Source organism: Eubalaena glacialis, chromosome 1 (genome assembly GCF_028564815.1).
Source record: "Eubalaena glacialis isolate mEubGla1 chromosome 1, mEubGla1.1.hap2.+ XY, whole genome shotgun sequence".
Taxonomy (NCBI): Eukaryota; Metazoa; Chordata; class Mammalia; order Artiodactyla; family Balaenidae; genus Eubalaena; species Eubalaena glacialis.
The window spans coordinates 27,032,077-27,050,103 of record NC_083716.1 but is presented as its reverse complement, the minus strand read 5'-3'; the positions used below and the strand labels follow the sequence as shown (position 1 = coordinate 27,050,103).

The 18,027-nt window shown below is 45.0% G+C and overlaps 1 protein-coding gene and 1 pseudogene across 1 annotated transcript; one reads left to right on the top strand and one right to left on the bottom strand.

The window, feature by feature from the left end:
* The first annotated feature begins 77 nt into the window (after positions 1-77).
* Positions 78-10,014, top strand: NOLC1 (nucleolar and coiled-body phosphoprotein 1). Its single transcript, XM_061202431.1, has 13 exons — positions 78-239; positions 2,434-2,489; positions 2,604-2,743; positions 2,840-2,970; positions 3,382-3,547; positions 4,891-5,021; positions 5,151-5,295; positions 5,612-5,740; positions 6,009-6,119; positions 6,212-6,856; positions 7,039-7,145; positions 7,319-7,411; positions 7,585-10,014. The coding sequence occupies exons 1-13, from the start codon at positions 120-122 to the stop codon at positions 7,741-7,743; spliced, it is 2,133 nt and encodes a 710-aa protein (XP_061058414.1). The 5' UTR covers positions 78-119; the 3' UTR covers positions 7,744-10,014.
* Positions 4,043-4,813, bottom strand: LOC133093844 (ubiquitin-ribosomal protein eS31 fusion protein-like; annotated as a pseudogene).
* Positions 10,015-18,027: the final 8,013 nt, after the last annotated feature.

The window sequence follows — 18,027 nt, the reverse complement described above, 5'->3', positions numbered from 1 at the left end:
CCCCTTCCGCCGTGCCCCGCGCGGCGCTGTGGCGTCACGCGGGTCCGCCCCTACCCCTCCTCTTCCGGGTTCCTGAGTCGCGTGCGTCGGCAACGGTAGTGACGCGTATTGCCGAGAGGATGGCGGACGCCGGCTTGCGCCGCGTGGTTCCCAGCGACCTGTATCCCCTCGTGCTCGGCTTTCTGCGCGATAACCAGCTCTCGGACGTGGCCAATAAGTTCGCCAAGGCAACAGGCGCTGTGAGTCCCGGGCATGATTCATGGGCGGGGGTGGGATGACCACAGGGCTCCGGGCCCTGACATTCTTAGGTTTGCAGGTAGGGAGGTCTGTGGGGTCCGCCAGCCCAGTGTCTGCCAGGCCTTTGTGCCGAGCTCTCGGCGGTGGCCGGAAAGCCTGGAGTCTCGACGTCTCTTCCACGATGTCTCACTACATGGCGCTGAGCTTTGTTGCTTTTTTTCTGGTGAGAGGGGCGGCGGTGGCAGCGTGGGAACCTCGTGGCCTAGGTCACGTGGCTGGCGGAGTGCGGCGAGGCGGCAGCGTCGTGCCCCACCGGAGACAGTGGAGGCTCCTGGTTCTTTCTTTGGGCCTTATGTTGGCTGTTGCCGACCGTGACTTGACCTTAACTCTCAATCGAATTTACCCGGGACTCAAAAGATAAGTAAAATTGCTTTAGAAATAATGAAGGCTGGGATTTTTGTTATTAAAGAAGAAAATGAACGAGTAGAGGCAGGGTTCTGCTGAAGCAGGATTGAGCATCATAGCTCTCTCTACCAAGCAGGCATAGCTGTTGGCTCGAATCTTTGACTTCTGGCATCAGACAAGTCTAGGTTTGGGAACAGCCTCTGCCACTTTTGAAATGTATGATCCAGGCAGCTTGCTTAACGTCCGTGAATCTGTTTCTACTTCTATGGGGATGTCATCATCCACTTTATAGGATTTTTGTGAGTTTCAGTAACATGATATGTACATATACAAAGTGGCAATACCGGTGCCTGGTGCTCAGGAAGCATCAGTGAGTGAAAGCTGTTATCTTAGTTATCGTACCTTAGGATGTTCTAAAAACAAGTAAAGGGAAGATGACCGGGAATGTGAAAGGTTTGGAATCTACATCTCAAGGAGAGCAGACATGACTGCATGAGAAAACACCTTGAGGGTAGAGTGGAGTGGTATGGTAGTCCTTAGCGGTCTTAGTCTTTGACTAAGAAGATAAGCTTGTTCTTTGTGGTAGAATCAGGCTACGCAAGTTGAGAGTCAGATTGGCCTCAGAAAGGGCTGCCTTAAGCTGGGACAGCCTGCCATGTGATCTGATACAGCTGCTTTCATATTGGAACTGTTTTGACTGTTAGGGAGGCTGAAGAGAGTGGGCTGGATGGAATTGGGCCTTTCAGAATCAGAAATCTTTTTTATGTGACAAAAAACTAATCTCTGTGGAGGGTTTACTAAGGGCAAGATGCTATTTCCAGATGCTAAGCCCCTTATATGCATTATTTCTTATCTTCTCAACAAGTTAATAAGATGTGTAGTGTCATCTATCTTATAGGGAAGGAAACAGTCTCAGAAAGATTAAATGATTTATTTTTCTTTTAATTTTTATTTATTTATTTATTTTTGGCTGCATTGGGTCTTTGTTGCGGTGCGCGGGCTTCTCATTGTGGTGGCTTCTCTTGTGGAGCATGGGCTGTAGGTGCGTGAGCTTCAGTAGTTGTGGTACGCAGGCTCAGTAGTTGTGGCTCGAGGGCTCTAGAGCACAGGTTCAGTAGTTGTGGCACACGGGTTTAGTTGCTCCGCAGCATGTGAGATCTTCCTGGACCAGGGCTCGAACCCATGTCCGATGCATTGGCAGGTGGATTCTTAACCACTGCGCCACCAGGGAAGTCCCAGATTAAGTGATTTGCTCAGGGTCACACGTTAATAATTGGCAGAGGTGAGTTTCACATCTACTCATCTAACTTTGAGCCTGTATTTTTGTATATACTGTACTGCCTTGCCATTTTTTTGGACACCAACTTATAATCTATAATCAGTGTAATAGCTGAATGCAATTCTGTACTGAATATGTAACATAGATTTTTACTAATCTTCTCTTGGAGGATGGTTTCCAGTGATTTGGAATTATAAACCATGTTGCCGCAAACATCCTCCTGTGTAGATGTTTGTTTCATGGGTAAGGATAAATTCTTAGATAGTACACTGCTAGAGTAAAGGGAATGCATGTTTTTAAAGGCTTTGATAAATAGGATTGACAGGTGGGGGAATAGATAGATGGTGCCAGAGACTACAGGGATAGCCCAAGTTTTTGATACCAAAAACTGGGAAATACATAAATAGAATATTTTTCTCCTAATTTATGCAAGTAGGAGAAGTCTTACAGAGATGTAACATTTATATCAAATTAAAACTTTCTTACCCTGCTCTCTCTCTTTTCTCTTACAGACCCAGCAGGATGCCAACGCCTCTTCCCTCTTGGACATCTATAGTTTCTGGCTCAAGTAAGTCTTCTCTGTGCTAGTGTGGCTGTTTTCTCCCCCCAAGTAGGCTGGACTGTGTTCTTTGGTTTGGGAAGGTCCTGATTCCCCAGGAGTTAGCCTAATCTACCTCAACAGGTCCACCAAGGCCGCAAAGCGGAAGTTACAGGCAAATGGACCAGTGACTAAGAAGGCTAAGAAGAAGACTTCATCCAGTGACAGCAGTGAGGACAGCAGCGAGGAGGAAAAAGCCCAAGGGCCTCCTGCTAAGAAAGCTGGTAAGACCCAGCAGGGAGTTGTGGTTCCAGGAAAAGGATTTGGAGCCTGTCTGTGCTAAATGGCTGATTCTTACTGGGACCTGTACTTTTGTTCAGCTGTACCTGCCAAGCGGGCCAGTCTGCTTCAGCATCCTGGAAAGGCTGCAGTCAAGGCATCAGAGAGCAGCAGCAGCAGTGAAGAATCCAGTGATGATGAGGAAGAGGACAAAAAGAAAAAGCCTGTCCAGGTTTGCAACTTTGAGAAGGAAAGGGATTGCTAAGGGATTGGAAAGAAGAAACTAAAATCTTGGCTTTTAGCTTGATGGTGTTAGGTATATAACAGGTGATTACATGGTTTTTCAGGGAGGTTGTAGAAGTAGGAGGTTTGGGAAGGATTATGTGAGGTTGAAGTTGAGCCCTGAATCTAGAGGAAATTCAACCTGTTCTGCTTCCCTGGCAGTATTGGGTTTCTCTGGGATACTGTCAGGGACTCCAAGAGTAAGAGAACATGTTTTGTGGACAGGTGCAGGGAACTCTAGACAGGGAATGGCAGGGACAAGGCCTAAAAAAGGAGGCACCTAGGAAGCTTTCTACCTTAGGATGTCCTTTGGGTGCCCTGAAACTCTTGCTGATTCTCCTGGTTGTGTGTTTTCTCACAGAAGGGAGTTAAACCCCAAGCCAAGACAGTCAAAGCTCCTCCTAAGAAGGCCAAGAGCTCTGATTCTGATTCTGACTCAAGCTCAGAGGATGAGGTGCCAAAGAACCAGAAGCCAAAGACAACACCCGTGGCAGCTAAAGCTCAGGCTAAAGCCCCAGCCAAACCAGGTATTGTTTTATGTTCCTAGGAGGCTGGACTGGGGACCAGGTTGCCCTGGGGACTGATGTGAAAATTCCTTAATTCAGCACAGGAGTGAAATGGCACTGGTTGTTGAACTAGAGGTATTGACTGGTGTCGTTTTTTTTTAAAAAGAAACATTTTTCTAGTAAGTAAAAAGTTTTATAGTTAGGGACTAGTAACTACAGAAATAGTCTGCAGTGAGGGAAAACATGTTTTAAAGACTTCAGAGAGCATATTCAAATAATTTGCATCATATCATTTTTTGGAAGACAGGTTTATTCCTGAAATTGGGCAAGAAATTCATCCTTTGATGTAGTAAACCACAGCATTCTCCTTCATGCTTCCTCCAAAGGCAAGAGAATTGACAGACTCCTAAGTTCCGCGCTAATAGGAAGGAGGTTTTTATGGCCTTTTAATGTCTTGATACTCCTTTGTTGTTGTTGTTGTTCATTAGTTCATGTCTTTTATTAACCAGTATACGATTACTTGTCTTTTGGTTTCTTGAAACAATAGATCAGACAACATTTGCCACAATAGTGTCTGTCAAAGTGGCTGGCCGTGGAAACTCCAGCACCGCATTCATCTGAAGGGCACTCCTGACGCAGACTACTGATTTTGCCATTTTCATCCACCTTACAGTATTTCAGGACAGCCAGCTTAGCCTTCTTTCTCTTATGCTTGTTCTTCTTGGGAGTGGTGTAAGACTTATTCCTTTTCTTAGCACCACCACGAAGTCTCCACACAGATGATTGGACTCTTTTTTTCTTTTTTTTAAAATTTATTTAGTTTATTTTTGGCTGAGTTGGGTCTCCGTTGCTGCATGCGGGCTTTCTCTAGTTGCGGCGAGCGGGGGCTACTCTTCGTTGTGGTGTGCGGGCTTCTCATTGCAGTGGCTTCTCTTGTTGTGGAGCATGGGCTCTAGGTGAGCGGGCTCATAGTTGTGGCGCACGGGCTTAGTTGCTCTGCAGCATGTAGGATCTTCCCGGACCAGAGCTCGAACCCGTGTCTCCTGCATTGGCAGGCGGATTCTTAATCAATGCGCCACCAGGGAAGCCCGTGGACTCCTTTTGAATGTTGTAGTCAGACTAAGTATGGCCATCCTCCAGTTGCTTGCCAGCAAAGATCAGTCTTTGCTGGTCAGGAGGGATTCCTTCTTTATCCTGGATCTTGGCCTTTACATTTTCTATTGTATCTGAAGGTTCAACCTTGAGAGTGATGGTCTTCCCTGTCAGGGTCTTCATGAAAATCTGCATCTTGACGGCAGCGCCACTGCAGATGGCGGATCTGAAAGCTGTCTTTATACTCGCTTACATTATTTCTTTTTTCTTAGGTACACCAGCTCGGCCAGCACCTAAAGTAGTCAACGGCAAAGCAGCTGGTAGTAATAGCAGCAGCAGCAGTAGCAGCAGCAGCAGTGATGATGACTCAGAGGAGGAGAAGGCAGCAGCCGTATCTAAGAAGGTATGGGCCTTAATTTCTACCAGGGAAGAAGGGACTGGGGACGGAGGTGGTTGGGGGGTCTCCATTGCATGGCAGGATTGGTTGGGTCAGTATTTTCCTGTGGTAATTGATTTTCTCTGTGTGATGCAGACTGTACCTAAAAAGCAAGTTGTGGCCAAGGCCCCAGTGAAAGCAGCTGCCGCTCCTGCCCAAAAGAGTTCCAGCAGTGAGGACTCCTCCAGTGAGGAGGAGGAGGAGGAAGAGCAGAAGAAAAAACCCATGAAGAAAAAACCAGGTGACTGGATACGGGGAGTCAAGCTGCACGACTGTGACCAGGGCCCAATGGCAGGAGGACCTCTGCAGTCACCACGTGGACCTTGGCATGTGTCAGCCAGCTTCTCCCAGAGAGAGGAGAAAGCCACGTTGCCTTTTATAACCTAGACTCAGAAATGGCATGCCATCATCTCTGCCGTAGTCTGTTTGTTAGAAATGAGTCACTAATCCTAGCCCACCCTCAAGGGATAGGGAATTAAGCTCCATTTCTAGAAGGAAGCAGTATCAAAGAATTTGTGTACATATTTTAAAACCACCACACTGTCCCTTTTAAACAGGTCCCTATAGTTCAGTTCCCCCGCCTTCTGTTCCCCCACCCAAGAAGTCCCTGGGAATTCAGGCTCCCAAGAAAGCTGCAAAGAAGCAGCAGCCTGTGGAGAGCAGTGAGGACAGCAGCGACGAGTCTGGTGAGTCATCACCTGTGGTGAGTGGGTCTGGGGAGTGTATGAGGAGTAGGGAGGGAAATGCTTCTGTCCCTTCTGCTTTTTTTTTTTGGCTGCGCCATGTGGCTTTTGGGATCTCAGTTCCCTCGCCAGGGATTGAACCCGGGCCACAGCACTGAAAGCCCGGAATCCTGACCACTAGGCCACCAGGGAACTCCCTGCATCCTTCTTTTCATTGCCCCTGGTTGGGTTGGGACTCTGGACCCAGCCTAATGCCATAGGTTCTTTCCAGATTCAAGTGCTGAGGAAGAAAAGAGACCCCCAGCTAAGGCAGTCATCTCCAAAGCAACTACTAAACCAGCTCCAGCAAAGAAGGCAGCAGAGAGCTCTTCAGACAGCTCAGGTAAGGCATAGGAGGCCCTCAGGGCAGTGGGAGCTCCAAGGGCTCCCCTCAGTCTGATTTGGGGAGATACTCACTCCATTCTCTCTGTCTAGACTCCGACAGTTCTGAGGATGAAGCGCCTGCTAAGCCAGCCAGTACCACCAAGAATTCCTCAGGTAAGCCAGCTGCCACTCCCAAGCAGTCTGCGGTTAAGCCAGCTACAACTCCCAAGCAGCCTGCAGCCAGTGGCCAGAAGCCTCTGACCAGAAAGGCTGATAGCACCTCCAGTGAGGAGGAGAGCAGTTCTAGTGAGGAGGAGAAGACAAAGAAGAATGTAGCCACCCCTAAGTTCAAGGTGATGGCCAAAGCAGCTCCGTCTTTGCCTGCCAAGCAGGCCTCTCAGGGTGGTGGGGACAGCAGCTCTGATTCAGACAGCTCCAGCAGCGAGGAAGACGAGGAAGAGAAGACGCCTAAACCCCCAGCCAAAAAGAAGCCACAGAAGGCAGGGGGAACTGTAGCCCCTTCCAAACCAGCCTCTGTGAAGAAAGCAAAGGCCGAGAGCAGCAGCACTTCTTCCTCTGAGGACTCCAGTGAGGAGGAGGAAGAGGAGAAGCCCAAGGGCAAGGGCACTCCAAGACCACAAACCCCCAAGGCCAATGGCACCTCTGCACTGACTGCCCAGAATGGAAAAGCAGACAAGGACAGCAACGAGGAGGAGGAGGGCAAGAAAAAGGCAGCAGTGGCAGTTGCGAAGCCAGGTCTGTATCCAAAGAACCTGCCTCCTGGGTTTGTCCCCCAAATCAGGATGGGCTCTACTCTTGGGGTGGGTTAGTGAGCTGAGGCCCATGACTGGCTTCCAGTTAGTTGGAGGCCCTCAGTGTGGGACCCTGGGAGGAGGGACAGGAAACTGGTCTCCTGAGTCTGGCTTTTTGTTTTGTAGGTTCAGGAAAGAAGTGGAAGCAGAATGAGGCTGCTAAGGAGGCAGAGACTCCTCCAGCCAAGAAGATAAAGCCCCAGACCCCCAACACATTTCCTAAAAGGAAGAAAGTAAGTTGTCTTATTTTCCTCTCACGAGCCAGCGTTTAGAGTAGAAAGAAAAATTGCAGAGCACCTTGACAGCTCTTTGCCTGGCCTGGCATACGTGCTGTGGGTGTAGCTCAGGAGGGCTGTCCTGTTACATGACCACTCCATCCTCAATTTCCTTCTTCATTCTTCTCCAGGGAGAACGAAGGGGATCCTCCCCATTCCGAAGGATCAGGGAGGAGGAGATCAAGGTGGATGCCCGAGTGGCAGACAATTCCTTTGACGCCAAGGTGAGGAGAGAGAGGGTCTTCACCATTCTTGAGGGGGTGGGGTGAGAGAGAGGATAGCTTTTGGTTCTGGTTGGTAGGTTCTCTGGGTTCGGGTTGGCTGGAGCAGGGAGAAGAAACTGACAGGGCCCTGGCGTTGTCCTTCTGTGTGCTAACCACCTGTCTCTACTTACCAGCGGGGTGCAACTGGAGACTGGGGGGAGCGAGCCAATCAAGTTCTGAAGTTCACCAAAGGCAAATCCTTCCGGCACGAGAAAACCAAGAAGAAGCGGGGCAGCTACCGGGGAGGCTCCATCTCTGTCCAAGTCAATTCTGTTAAGTTTGACAGCGAGTGACCGTGGACCATCTGTAGCACAGCAGGGGTGATGATCTGAGACCACTCACTTTCCCCAGTGGACCTGGGAACCCTCAGCTTTATCGGGGGAGGGTCTTGGTGAGGAGAGCAGTTTAGATTAGGTCTGAAGGCTTTGCGTCGTAACATCCTCTAAGGTCCTTTTCTGTGTTTGTGGTTTTGTACAGATTTGTTTTTGAGTGTTGGGTAGCAAGGACAAGGTAAGGGGAGTGTTCATTTTTAAGAAAAATTGTTTTAGTTGTCATTCTCCCTGTTTCGTGGAAGTTCTCATACTGAGAAATTTGTATATTTTACATTAAATCATTTCTTATTGATTTTTGTTGTGGTTTTCAGAGGTGGGTTCACAGATTAAAATCAGCTATCTTCCAAGATGTGGTAAAGGTCACATGTATGAATATTTATAATTGGATAATTCTGTCTATGGGAGTGCTTGTGTTCACATTTCATCCTTCCTACCCCTCAGGGCCCTGGTGAGGGGCGGTTAAGAATGGTTAATGTATGTATCTGTTAAGCATGAACTATGTACCTCATTCGTGGGGTCTAGGACTGAAGTTTTCAGCCAGCATGGACTTACCTACTTTGGGGGATAAAATTTACTCTTTTGTTTCAGGCAGAATTCTGGTGTGGTGTGAATGCCGTGGGGTCAGTCTGAATATTTCGTTTGCTATAATTTTATTATTACATAATGTTTGCAATATATGTTTTTTAATTTGAAAGCATAAACTTTTTTATTGTTCAAAGACAATTTTTGATTGGCTTGACCCTTAAGAGTGTCGAATACTAAATTGAGGGCTACATCTTATTTTTTTACATTTTAGAGAACAAAATAGCGTTAATTTAATCTGAAAAGCACATATCACTTGGTATTTCTGTCTTGGTAGCAGTGGTGACACAAAATTAGTTTCTTAGTTTCATTCACTCCTACATGGTTGGGAATCACTGATCAAGAAAGTGAAAGAAGAAAACCGATAATTAAAAACCTTAATCCTCAGTAGGAATTAGGTTACATTATTCAGGTGAATTTATAGGTAACCTGTAAATGGAGGATGAGAAGAATCGTTACAAAGCATTTTATCTGGTAATACTTGAGTTAGAGTGGTGTTGGGAGAGCATCCTAACAGGATTATTGTGTCTTGTAGTTGCTGCACGGAAGCAACTGATGTGCCCCCTTCAGAACCTTGACTCTCAGTAACAGTGGAGGTAACAGTAAAAAACAGTGAGCAGAGATATGACTCTTAGGCCAAGCAGGCTGATCATAAAGCTGTAGGAGATGACTGTTGGCAGTGCTCAGCCAGAGTAAGATTGGGAGGAAAGTCAACGAGTTCTCCGAGTTCTCTGGGGCTGGTCTGTCCCTGTGTTGGGAAAGTGTGCCCTCGCTTTATGGGTGAGGTGTAACTTAAGGTTAGCTTCCCCTTGTTTGGGTTCCACAGATAACCTGGTTTTCTGTGTCACTGCCTCTAGGAAGAAAATGTGCTCTTCACGCTGACATACGTATTCAGTCTGCATGGTAAAAGTTATACATCTTACTAAAAAATAATAAGCTGGCTGGTTTATAATGTATCTTGGGAGTTCTATTAATGTGAGTCCAAAGCTCTCCCACCTTCACTCGGAACAACTTGGGTGCCAGTTGGAGGGCTGGGGCCCAGACCTGTGGGTTCACTGTGGAGCCTTCTTGACTATTCCTTATCTCATGGTACCTTGTCTCCTGGTGCCTTGTCCAGGCAGTAGACCAGCCTGTGCGTAGTCTAAATTGGGGATTGGCAAAATGGCCCATGGGCCAGATCCAGTCCATGGCTTGTTTTTGTGTTGCTCAGGAGCTAAGAATGCTTTCACATTTTTTAAAGAGCTTTAAAAAAAAAAAACGTGACAGACTTTATGTGACCACAAAGGATATAATGTTTACTATCTGGCCTTTTACAGTTTGCAAAACCCTGGCCTAAATCAGTGATTTCACAACACTGGCTGAAAATTAGAATTATCTGGGGATCTTTTAAAAACACTGATACCCAGGGACCCATCTGCTGATCAGTTGAATCAGATCCTGGTGCTCTCTGGTGGATTCTGGGAGTTAAGATTTTTTAAAGCTCCTAGGTGATTCTAAAGAGCAACCAGAGCTGAAAACCACTAATCTAAGAGTATTTGAAAAGAAATGAGTTGGTAATTTTTCTTTCCTCCCCTTATGCTTTCATTTTCAAATGTACTTGTTAAATCTAATAGTATAAAGTAAAAATTAAATTTCCGTTTTATCCCCGTTTTCTGGGACTTGATTCTTTTGTCTCTTTCCAGAGAGTTCCTCTATGTGTACTACTACATGCATCCTCTCCCCTTTCTCCTCACACATATGGAGTAGCTTGCTGTATGCAGTGTTTCATAACTTTGGAGCTCTTTTTTTTTTTTTTTTTAATTTATTTATTTTTTTAATGCTATTCTTGTCTGCTTACATTCTTTTTATGTATGTATGTATGTATGGCTGTGTTGGGTCTTCGTTTCTGTGCGAGGGCTTTCTCTAGTTGTGGCAAGCGGGGGCCACTCTTCATCGCGGTGCGCGGGCCTCTCACTATCGCGGCCTCTCGTTGCCGAGCACAGGCTCCAGACGCGCAGGCGCAGTAATTGTGGCTCACGGGCCGAGTTGCTCCGCGGCATGTGGGATCTTCCCAGACCAGGGCTCGAACCCGCGTCCCCTGCATTGGCAGGCAGATTCTCAACCACTGCGCCACCAGGGAAGCCCTGGAGCTCATTTTTAATGACCCCATTGTATGGAAGTAGCAGAGATTATTTTAAGTAGTACCTTATTGGTAGCTGTTCAGGTTGTTTTAGTGTTTTGTTATTATAAATAGTGCCATAGTGGATATTTCATACGTGAGACTTTGAGTATTCGTGTGGGTATTTTTATAGGGAATAGTCTAAGAGTGATTGTTGGGTCAAAGGATGTGTACGTTTAACGTTTGTTCATCATTGCTCTCCAAAACCATTGTACCAACTTGTAGTTCCAACAACACTTTATGAAAGTACCTCTTTGCTTGCCCTCTTGCCAACACTTAACCAAGTTGATCTTTGCCACTTGGATAAATGATAATGCTCAGTTTTTTAAAATTGTGGTAAAAAACACAACATTAAAGTTGCCATCTTAACCACTTTTAAGTGTATAGTTCATTAGTGTTAGTACTGACATTGTTGTGCAACAGATTGCTATGATTTTGACTACTTTAGATATTTCATATGAGTGGAATTAGACTGTATTTGTCCTTTTGTGACTGGCTTATTTCACTTAGCATAATGTCCTCAAGGTTTACTCATGTTGTAACATGTGGCAGGATTTCCTTTTTCAAGGCTGCATGATATTCCATTGTATGTATATACCACATTTCATTTACCCATTTCATTGTTTAGTTTCAGGGACCTGAATTCCTACCTATGCTGATGGGTTCTGGCAGTGTTGCTGAAATCCACACGTTAAGTGAATCACGCACATGATGGCTCATGCCCATCTGCAGTGTACCTCATATGGACACAGGAAACTTTCCAATATCCTTTTGTGGCTTTATGTTTCACAGGTTATATCCTCACTGCCGCCCAACCCTGTTAGGTGGATATTAACTAGATCATGGTGTCTCAACCTTAGTATTTGGGGGCTCTGAAATACTAAGAGTGTTTGAGTGCCTACTATGTACCAGCCATAGAACTCCCTGAGAGCTCAGTGTCTAATAGGGGAAGTCAGAGATGGGAACAGTTCTGTACACCATGCTGAGTCCTGTCACCAAGGGCCAGAGTAGCACCCGCAAGGGGACAGCAACAAAAGACTGACCTTGGCCCAGGATTCTGAGGAGAGTAGCAGCTGCCAGTGTGAAGAAGGCACATACCATGCAAGGAAGAGGAAATGTTTCCACTGGGAGAAGAGAGCCTTTAGGGTGGATCAGGTAGGTGGAGGGTGTGTGGTAAGTAGGGGCAGGATAATACTGTCTGAGGATTCAATAGTAATGGCCTTTTGTACCCAAGTGAGGAGTTAATACTTTATTTTGTTCTCCTGAGTGTGTTAGGGGATTGCTAGTCCAATGCAGTGCTCCTGGCACTAAATACAGCTGCAGGGAAAGCAAAGCCCCTACTGACAACTGAGTTCTCATCCCCTGCCTCATGCAAGGCTGGCTTAAGCTGTCTGCAATTACTGAAGAGGCCAGTAGGTGGGGCCCTTGCACACTGCAGGGAGCTGGACTCTAGTTGAAGCTTGGCATTCTTATCCCACTTACATTCAACAAGTTCGGAGCACCTGCTATGAGCCTTTGGATACAGAGATGAATAAGACATAGGCCCTCATTTGAGGACCCTTGGTTCTGGAGAGTGGAGAGGAGAGTCTGTCATCTATGAGAGGTCATCTGTTACCTGAAAACCAGCAACAGGCAACATGGCTCATAGAAGAACCCAGATGTTCATGTGGAACTCCCAACTTTCCCCTCAGGTCCAACAGGGCACTGGAGCTCCCATAGGGGGGCCAGCCACAGGTCCCACTGCTTATGGAAACTGCAGACCTGTGTCCTTCCTATGCCTGGGAGCTCAGAGGCCCTGGTGCTCTCTCCTCTGTCTCCCCTCCTCTCCCAGCAGGATTGAGGAGAACATATGCCAGGCTTCCATCTTCGAAGTGTGTTGGAGGGTAGGTAGGGTACAGAGTATTTCAATAAACTAGCCTATCAGACACAGAAATTCATCCGTTCAGCAAATATGAGTGCTTACTATATGCCAGGCACATAATTTGTGAGAGATGTTGAGGACACAATCATGAATGAACAAAAAACCAGACCCAGTCCCAGCAACCAAAGTTTACCCAGTCTAATGAGGGGCAAAGGTATTAATCCACACAAATAAATGTATAAATATAAACTTCAGTACAATGAGGGCAAGGTACAAAGAGCTATGAGCACATGTGACAGGGGAAAGTAGCCCACATAGTGGTGAGACTTCCTCACGGACTGGGTAGCCATGTAATTTATCATCTAAACTGGGATGCTTCTTTTTTTTTTAAAAGATTTTTTTTTTTTTGATGTGGACCATTTTTAAAGTCTTTATTGAGTTTGTTCAATATTGCTTCTGTTTTATGTTTTGGTTTTTTGGCCTCAAGGCATGTGGGATCTTAGCTCCCTGATAGGGATTGAACCTGTACCCCCTGCATTGGAAGGCGAAGTCTTAACCACTGGACAGCCAGGGAAGTCCCTAAACTGGGATGTTTTTGAGAGTGAAGGGAGAGAGGTTGACAACTAGGCTGAGAGGAGCAGGTGTGGATTGAGACTTTCCCAGGCAAGTCAGGACATAGGGTCACTGTGGTAATAGATGTCTTCACTGAGGAAGTGATGTTTCAGCCCAGACTTGAAGGTGAGAGTTAATTAGATGAAGGTGTTGATGTTACTGACTTGGGTCCTTGGACTCTTTAATCAATAGAAATTGATAAGAGGCCATACAAGGTATTCAGGCAAGGCTTTATTGGGACTCACGCTGTAGCACAAGGGAGGGAAAACAAGTAACAGGTTCCCTTGCTCGCTCTCCGAGGAGGGTGGGCTGGTTCCTTAAGTGGTGTGAGGCTGGGGGCAGATGGGTGGCTTAGGCTGAAGGGGTGGCTTAGGTGGTCTGCCCACCCGCTTGGTGGTGCTGGGTGCGGGGATCATGCACAGTACCCTGCTTTTGCTCCTGGCACCTCAGAAGTGGCAGTTGGTTTGTCGCCTTTTAGTATCTTATTGTTCATAGTCCCTTATAGGTTCTTGGTATTCTGTTACTTGTCTAGGTGCAAGCACTCCAGTAAAGGGTCCCAGGTCCCAGCCTATCTCAGTGGTGCAAGATGAGCAGGGCTGTGTGTTTTTTTCAGTGAGAAGGCACAGCATTTGCAAAGGCCTTTTGGTGAGAGGGAACATGATGGAGACCCCAGAGTGAAAGAAGGCCTATGCAGCTGAAAGGCAGAGGAAGGAGGAGAGCAATATAAGATGAGGCTTGAGAGGGAGGCAGGGACCGGGGCATGTAGAGCCTTGTAAGGCGTGTTTAAGGTTTTATTCTGAAGGCAGTGGGAAGCTGTTGAAGAGTGTGTGCGTGTCTTAGTCAGCTGGGGCTGCCATAGCAAAATACCATAGCCTGGGTGCCTTAAACAACAGAAATGTGTTTCTCATAGTTCTCGAGACTGGGAAGTCCAAGATCATGATGCAGGCCTGTTTGGTTCCTGGTAAGAACTCTCTTCCTGGCTTGCAGAAGGCTTCTTGCTGTGTCCTCACATGGCAGGGAGAGACAGAGCAAGCTCTCTGGTCTCTTTTTTACAAGGACACTAATCCTATCATGGAGCTGTACCCTCATTACCTCATCTAAACCTAATTACCTCCCAAAGGCCCTGCTTACTGATACCATCACATTGGGAGTTAGGGCTTCAACATATAAATTCTGGGGGGCAGAGGAACACAAACATTCAGTCCATAACCGTGAGTGTATGTGTGGGTATCATTTTTCTTTATTAGGGAAAATTTCAAATATGAAAGAATTACCAATACAGACAGTAATCAACTAACATTAAATATTCCATCAGTATCACTGAATGGTGTTAAAGGCTGGTGACAGTCAGATTTGCATGCTGAAAAGCCAAATGTGGCTAGCATGAGAATAGACTGAAGGGATTTGGAGCAGATATTTTGAGACCAGTTAGGCTACTACTATAGGCCAGGAGAGAGATCATTTTGGTGACCTGAATTAAAGTGGTGCCAAGATAGAGAAGATGGAGAGAGGTGGATAGATTTGAGAAATATTTAGGAAAAAAACTAGAACTTGGTTGGTGGGGTGGAGGTAGGGGAGCAGTGAGGAGGAGTAAGGCATTAAGAGTGACTCTCATACAAATAATAAATGCTGGAGAGGGTGTGAAGAAAATGGAACCCTCATACACTATTGTTGGGAATGTAAATTGGTACAGCCACTATGGAAAACAGTAGGGAGGTTCCTTAAAAAACTAAAAATAGAGTTACCATGTGATCCAGCAATCCCATTCCTGGGCATATATGCAGAGAAAATTCTAATTCAAAAACAGGACTTCCCTCGGGGCACAGTGGTTAAGACTCCATGCTTCCATTGCAAGGGACACGGGTTCGATCCCTGGTCGGGGAACTAAGATCCCACATGCCGTGTGCATGTGGCAAAAAAAAAAAAAAAAAGATACAATGTACCCCAATGTTCATAGCACTATTTACAATAGCCAAGACATGGAAGCAACCTAAGTGTCCATCAATAGATGAATGGATAAAGAAGATGTGGTGTATATATACAGTGGAATACTACTCAGCCATAAAAAAGAATGAAATAATGCTATTTTCAGCAACATGGGTGGACCTAGAGATGATCATACTAAGCGAAGTAAGTCAGAAAGAGAAAGACAAATACCATATGATATCACTTATATGTGGAATCTAAAACAACACGAACATATCTATGAAACAGAAACAGACTCACAGACATAGAGGACAGACTTGTGGTTGCCAAGGGGGAGAGGGGGTAGGGGAGGGAAGGATTGGGAGCTTGGGATTAGCAGTTGCAAACTAGTATATTACAGGATGGATAAACAACAAGTTTGTACTGTATAGCACAGGGAACTGTATTCAATAGCCTGTGATAAACCAGAATGAAAAAGAATATATATATATATATAACTGAGTCACTTTGCTGTACAGCATAAATTAAACACAGCATTGTAAATCACCTATTCTTCAATTTTAAAAAATGTTGGAACTATAAAAGTACTGGCTAAGATGTCAAGATGCTTAAGAAGATCAAATTGGTGATTAGGTCTCTATTGCCAAGAGATTGACACTTTCCTAGCACTTGATGATTTGCTTCACTCAAGGATAAGAAATTGATGACCTTTTTTTTTTTTTGTATTTAAAAACTATAGTCAAATGCTGTACCAGAACATAAAAAAACACTCTTCCAATTATTCATTTGTTTTTCATCTCCCACACTGAAATATTCAACCTTAGAATTTAGGATATGCTCATCAACATACTAAGGAACTCAAAGTAGTCTTTCCTTTTTTTTTTTTAAATAAATTTATTTATTTATTTATTTATCTTTGGCTGTGTTGGGTCTTCGTTGCTGTGCGCTGGCTTTCTCTAGTTGCGGCGAGCGGAGGCTACTCTTCATTGCGGTGCGCGGACTTCTCACAGTGGCTTCTCTTGTTGCGGAGCACGGGCTCTAGGCACGCAGGCTTCAGTAGTTGTGGCACATGGGCTCAGTAGTTGTGGCTCGCGGGATCTGGAGCATAGGCTCAGTAGTTGTGGCGCATGGGCTTAGTTGCTCCGTAGCATGTGGTATCTTCCCGGACCAGGGCTCAAACCCGTGTCTCCTGCATTGGCAGGCGGATTCTTAACCACTGAGCCACCAGGGAAGTCCCAAAGTAGTCTTTCATCATTGATAAATTAGTCTATAATTTCTGAGTCTAATTTAACCAGAGAGAATCATCTGACAGCCACTCAACACTTGCTGTCTTTCCAGATGCCTTATTCTTGTGAGTTAGAATTTTTGTGATTAGGAAGAAATAAAGTGTTTTAAAAAAAACCTAACTTAAACTGGAGCTCAAATTCTGTTTTCAAGCTAGATCTCAACTTGACGAACGAGTACAAAGCACATAACTCCTCACTAACATGATGCAATTAATAATATTCTTAAATTTTAAACTGTCTTGGGAGTTCCCTGGTGGCCTAGTGGTTAGAATTCTGGGTTTTCACTGCCATGGCCCGGGTTCAATCCCTGGTCCGGGAAATGAGATCCCGCAAGCCGTGCAAAGCGTCTTATTTTTACTACTATAAACTGTGACATATATTTTAAGTGAAATTAAAATGTATTAGTTAATATTTAAGAAATGCAAAAAGGTATAAAGAATAATTTATTGAAAAATTGCATACCCATCTCTCAGCCTAATAAGCAGAATGTTGCCAGCACAGTTAAATTCCCTTTCTGTATGTATGTTAAGGCTGAATGTTAAGCCAGTATTAACAGTAATAAGTACCGATTGTTAAAATATTGAAATATCTTAATACTGGTTGGGAAATAGTTGCTGGCCTGTACCCTCTGAATATCTCCTCTCATTTCCAAATCCTTGACCTCTTCCTAAGACACACACACCACCTCCCTTGAACTGTTCCATAATACAACAAATAAAGGGTTAATGCCTGGCACAGAGGGGCCCTTAATATATATATATATATATATATATATATATATCCCTAAGGAATATATAGTCTTGTTTTTAAACTTTATGTAAATTGTACCACACTGTATCTGTTCTCCTGTGACTTGCTTATTTCTCTGATATGTTGTAGTCCACTGTATACTTCCATTTCTTTACTAATTCACTTATTAACAGGCATTCAAGTTGTGATGCTGCTGTGAACACTCTTGTATCTATTGGTGTACCTGTGCAAGAGTTCCCTGAATTTAAACCTAGAAGGGAAAGTGCTGGTCATAGGGTAAGTGCATCTTCAATCTTCCATATAATGCCAATTTTCCAAAGGTATTTACTAATTTACATTCCCACCAGCAGCTCAAGAGAGTTCCCTTCGTTCCATAGTCTCCCCAACACTAGGTAAGTCACGTCAAATCAAAATTTGCTCCAGTCTTCTGCGTGTGGAATGAATGATATCTTATTGTGGTTTTAATTTGAATTTCCCTGACTACTAATGAGGTTGAACACCTTTTCATGTATTTAGTGACTGTTTGGAGTTCCTTTTCTGAAGGTGTCTACTTAAGTCTTTCATCCATTTTTCTACTGGGTTTTCTGTTTTTCTCTTATTGATTTGTGGGAATTTTTTATATATTTTGGATACAGTTCCTTTGTTGGTTTTATGCTGTATAGATATTTTCTCCAGTTCTGTGTCTTGCCTTACTTTCTTTATTGTATCTTTTTTTTTTTTTTTTTTGATGAAAGAGAGCTTACTTTTTATTTAGTCAGATATGCCAGATATCTTGCATTTGTCTCTCCATATACACTATCCACCTTTCTCCACTGGCTCTTTGCCTAGGGAGGTTGACCTCTAGGAATTGCATCATTGGACTCTCTGCTCTTTGGCTCCTGATTGGGTTTTGGCCAATGGGGTGCCCCTGCAGGAAATCATAAGAAGGTGGAGAATTAGAGTAGGTATTTATTTTTCCCAGCCCCAAACTGCCGTGTTCTCAAATCAAAAGTCACTGCTCCCCTCAAGACAGCCTCCTCGGGACTTCCCTGGCAGTCCAGTGGTTAAGACTCCATGCTCCCACTGCAGGG

Excerpts from the sequence above, each read along its gene's own strand:
- NOLC1 (XM_061202431.1), top strand. The coding sequence starts at position 120 with ATGGCGGACGCCGGCTTGCGCCGCGTGGTTCCCAGCGACCTGTATCCC. Across the intron at positions 2,490-2,603 it reads ATCTATAGTTTCTGGCTCAA|GTCCACCAAGGCCGCAAAGC; the intron begins GTAAGTCTTCTC and ends CTACCTCAACAG. Across the intron at positions 5,296-5,611 it reads ACCCATGAAGAAAAAACCAG|GTCCCTATAGTTCAGTTCCC; the intron begins GTGACTGGATAC and ends CCTTTTAAACAG.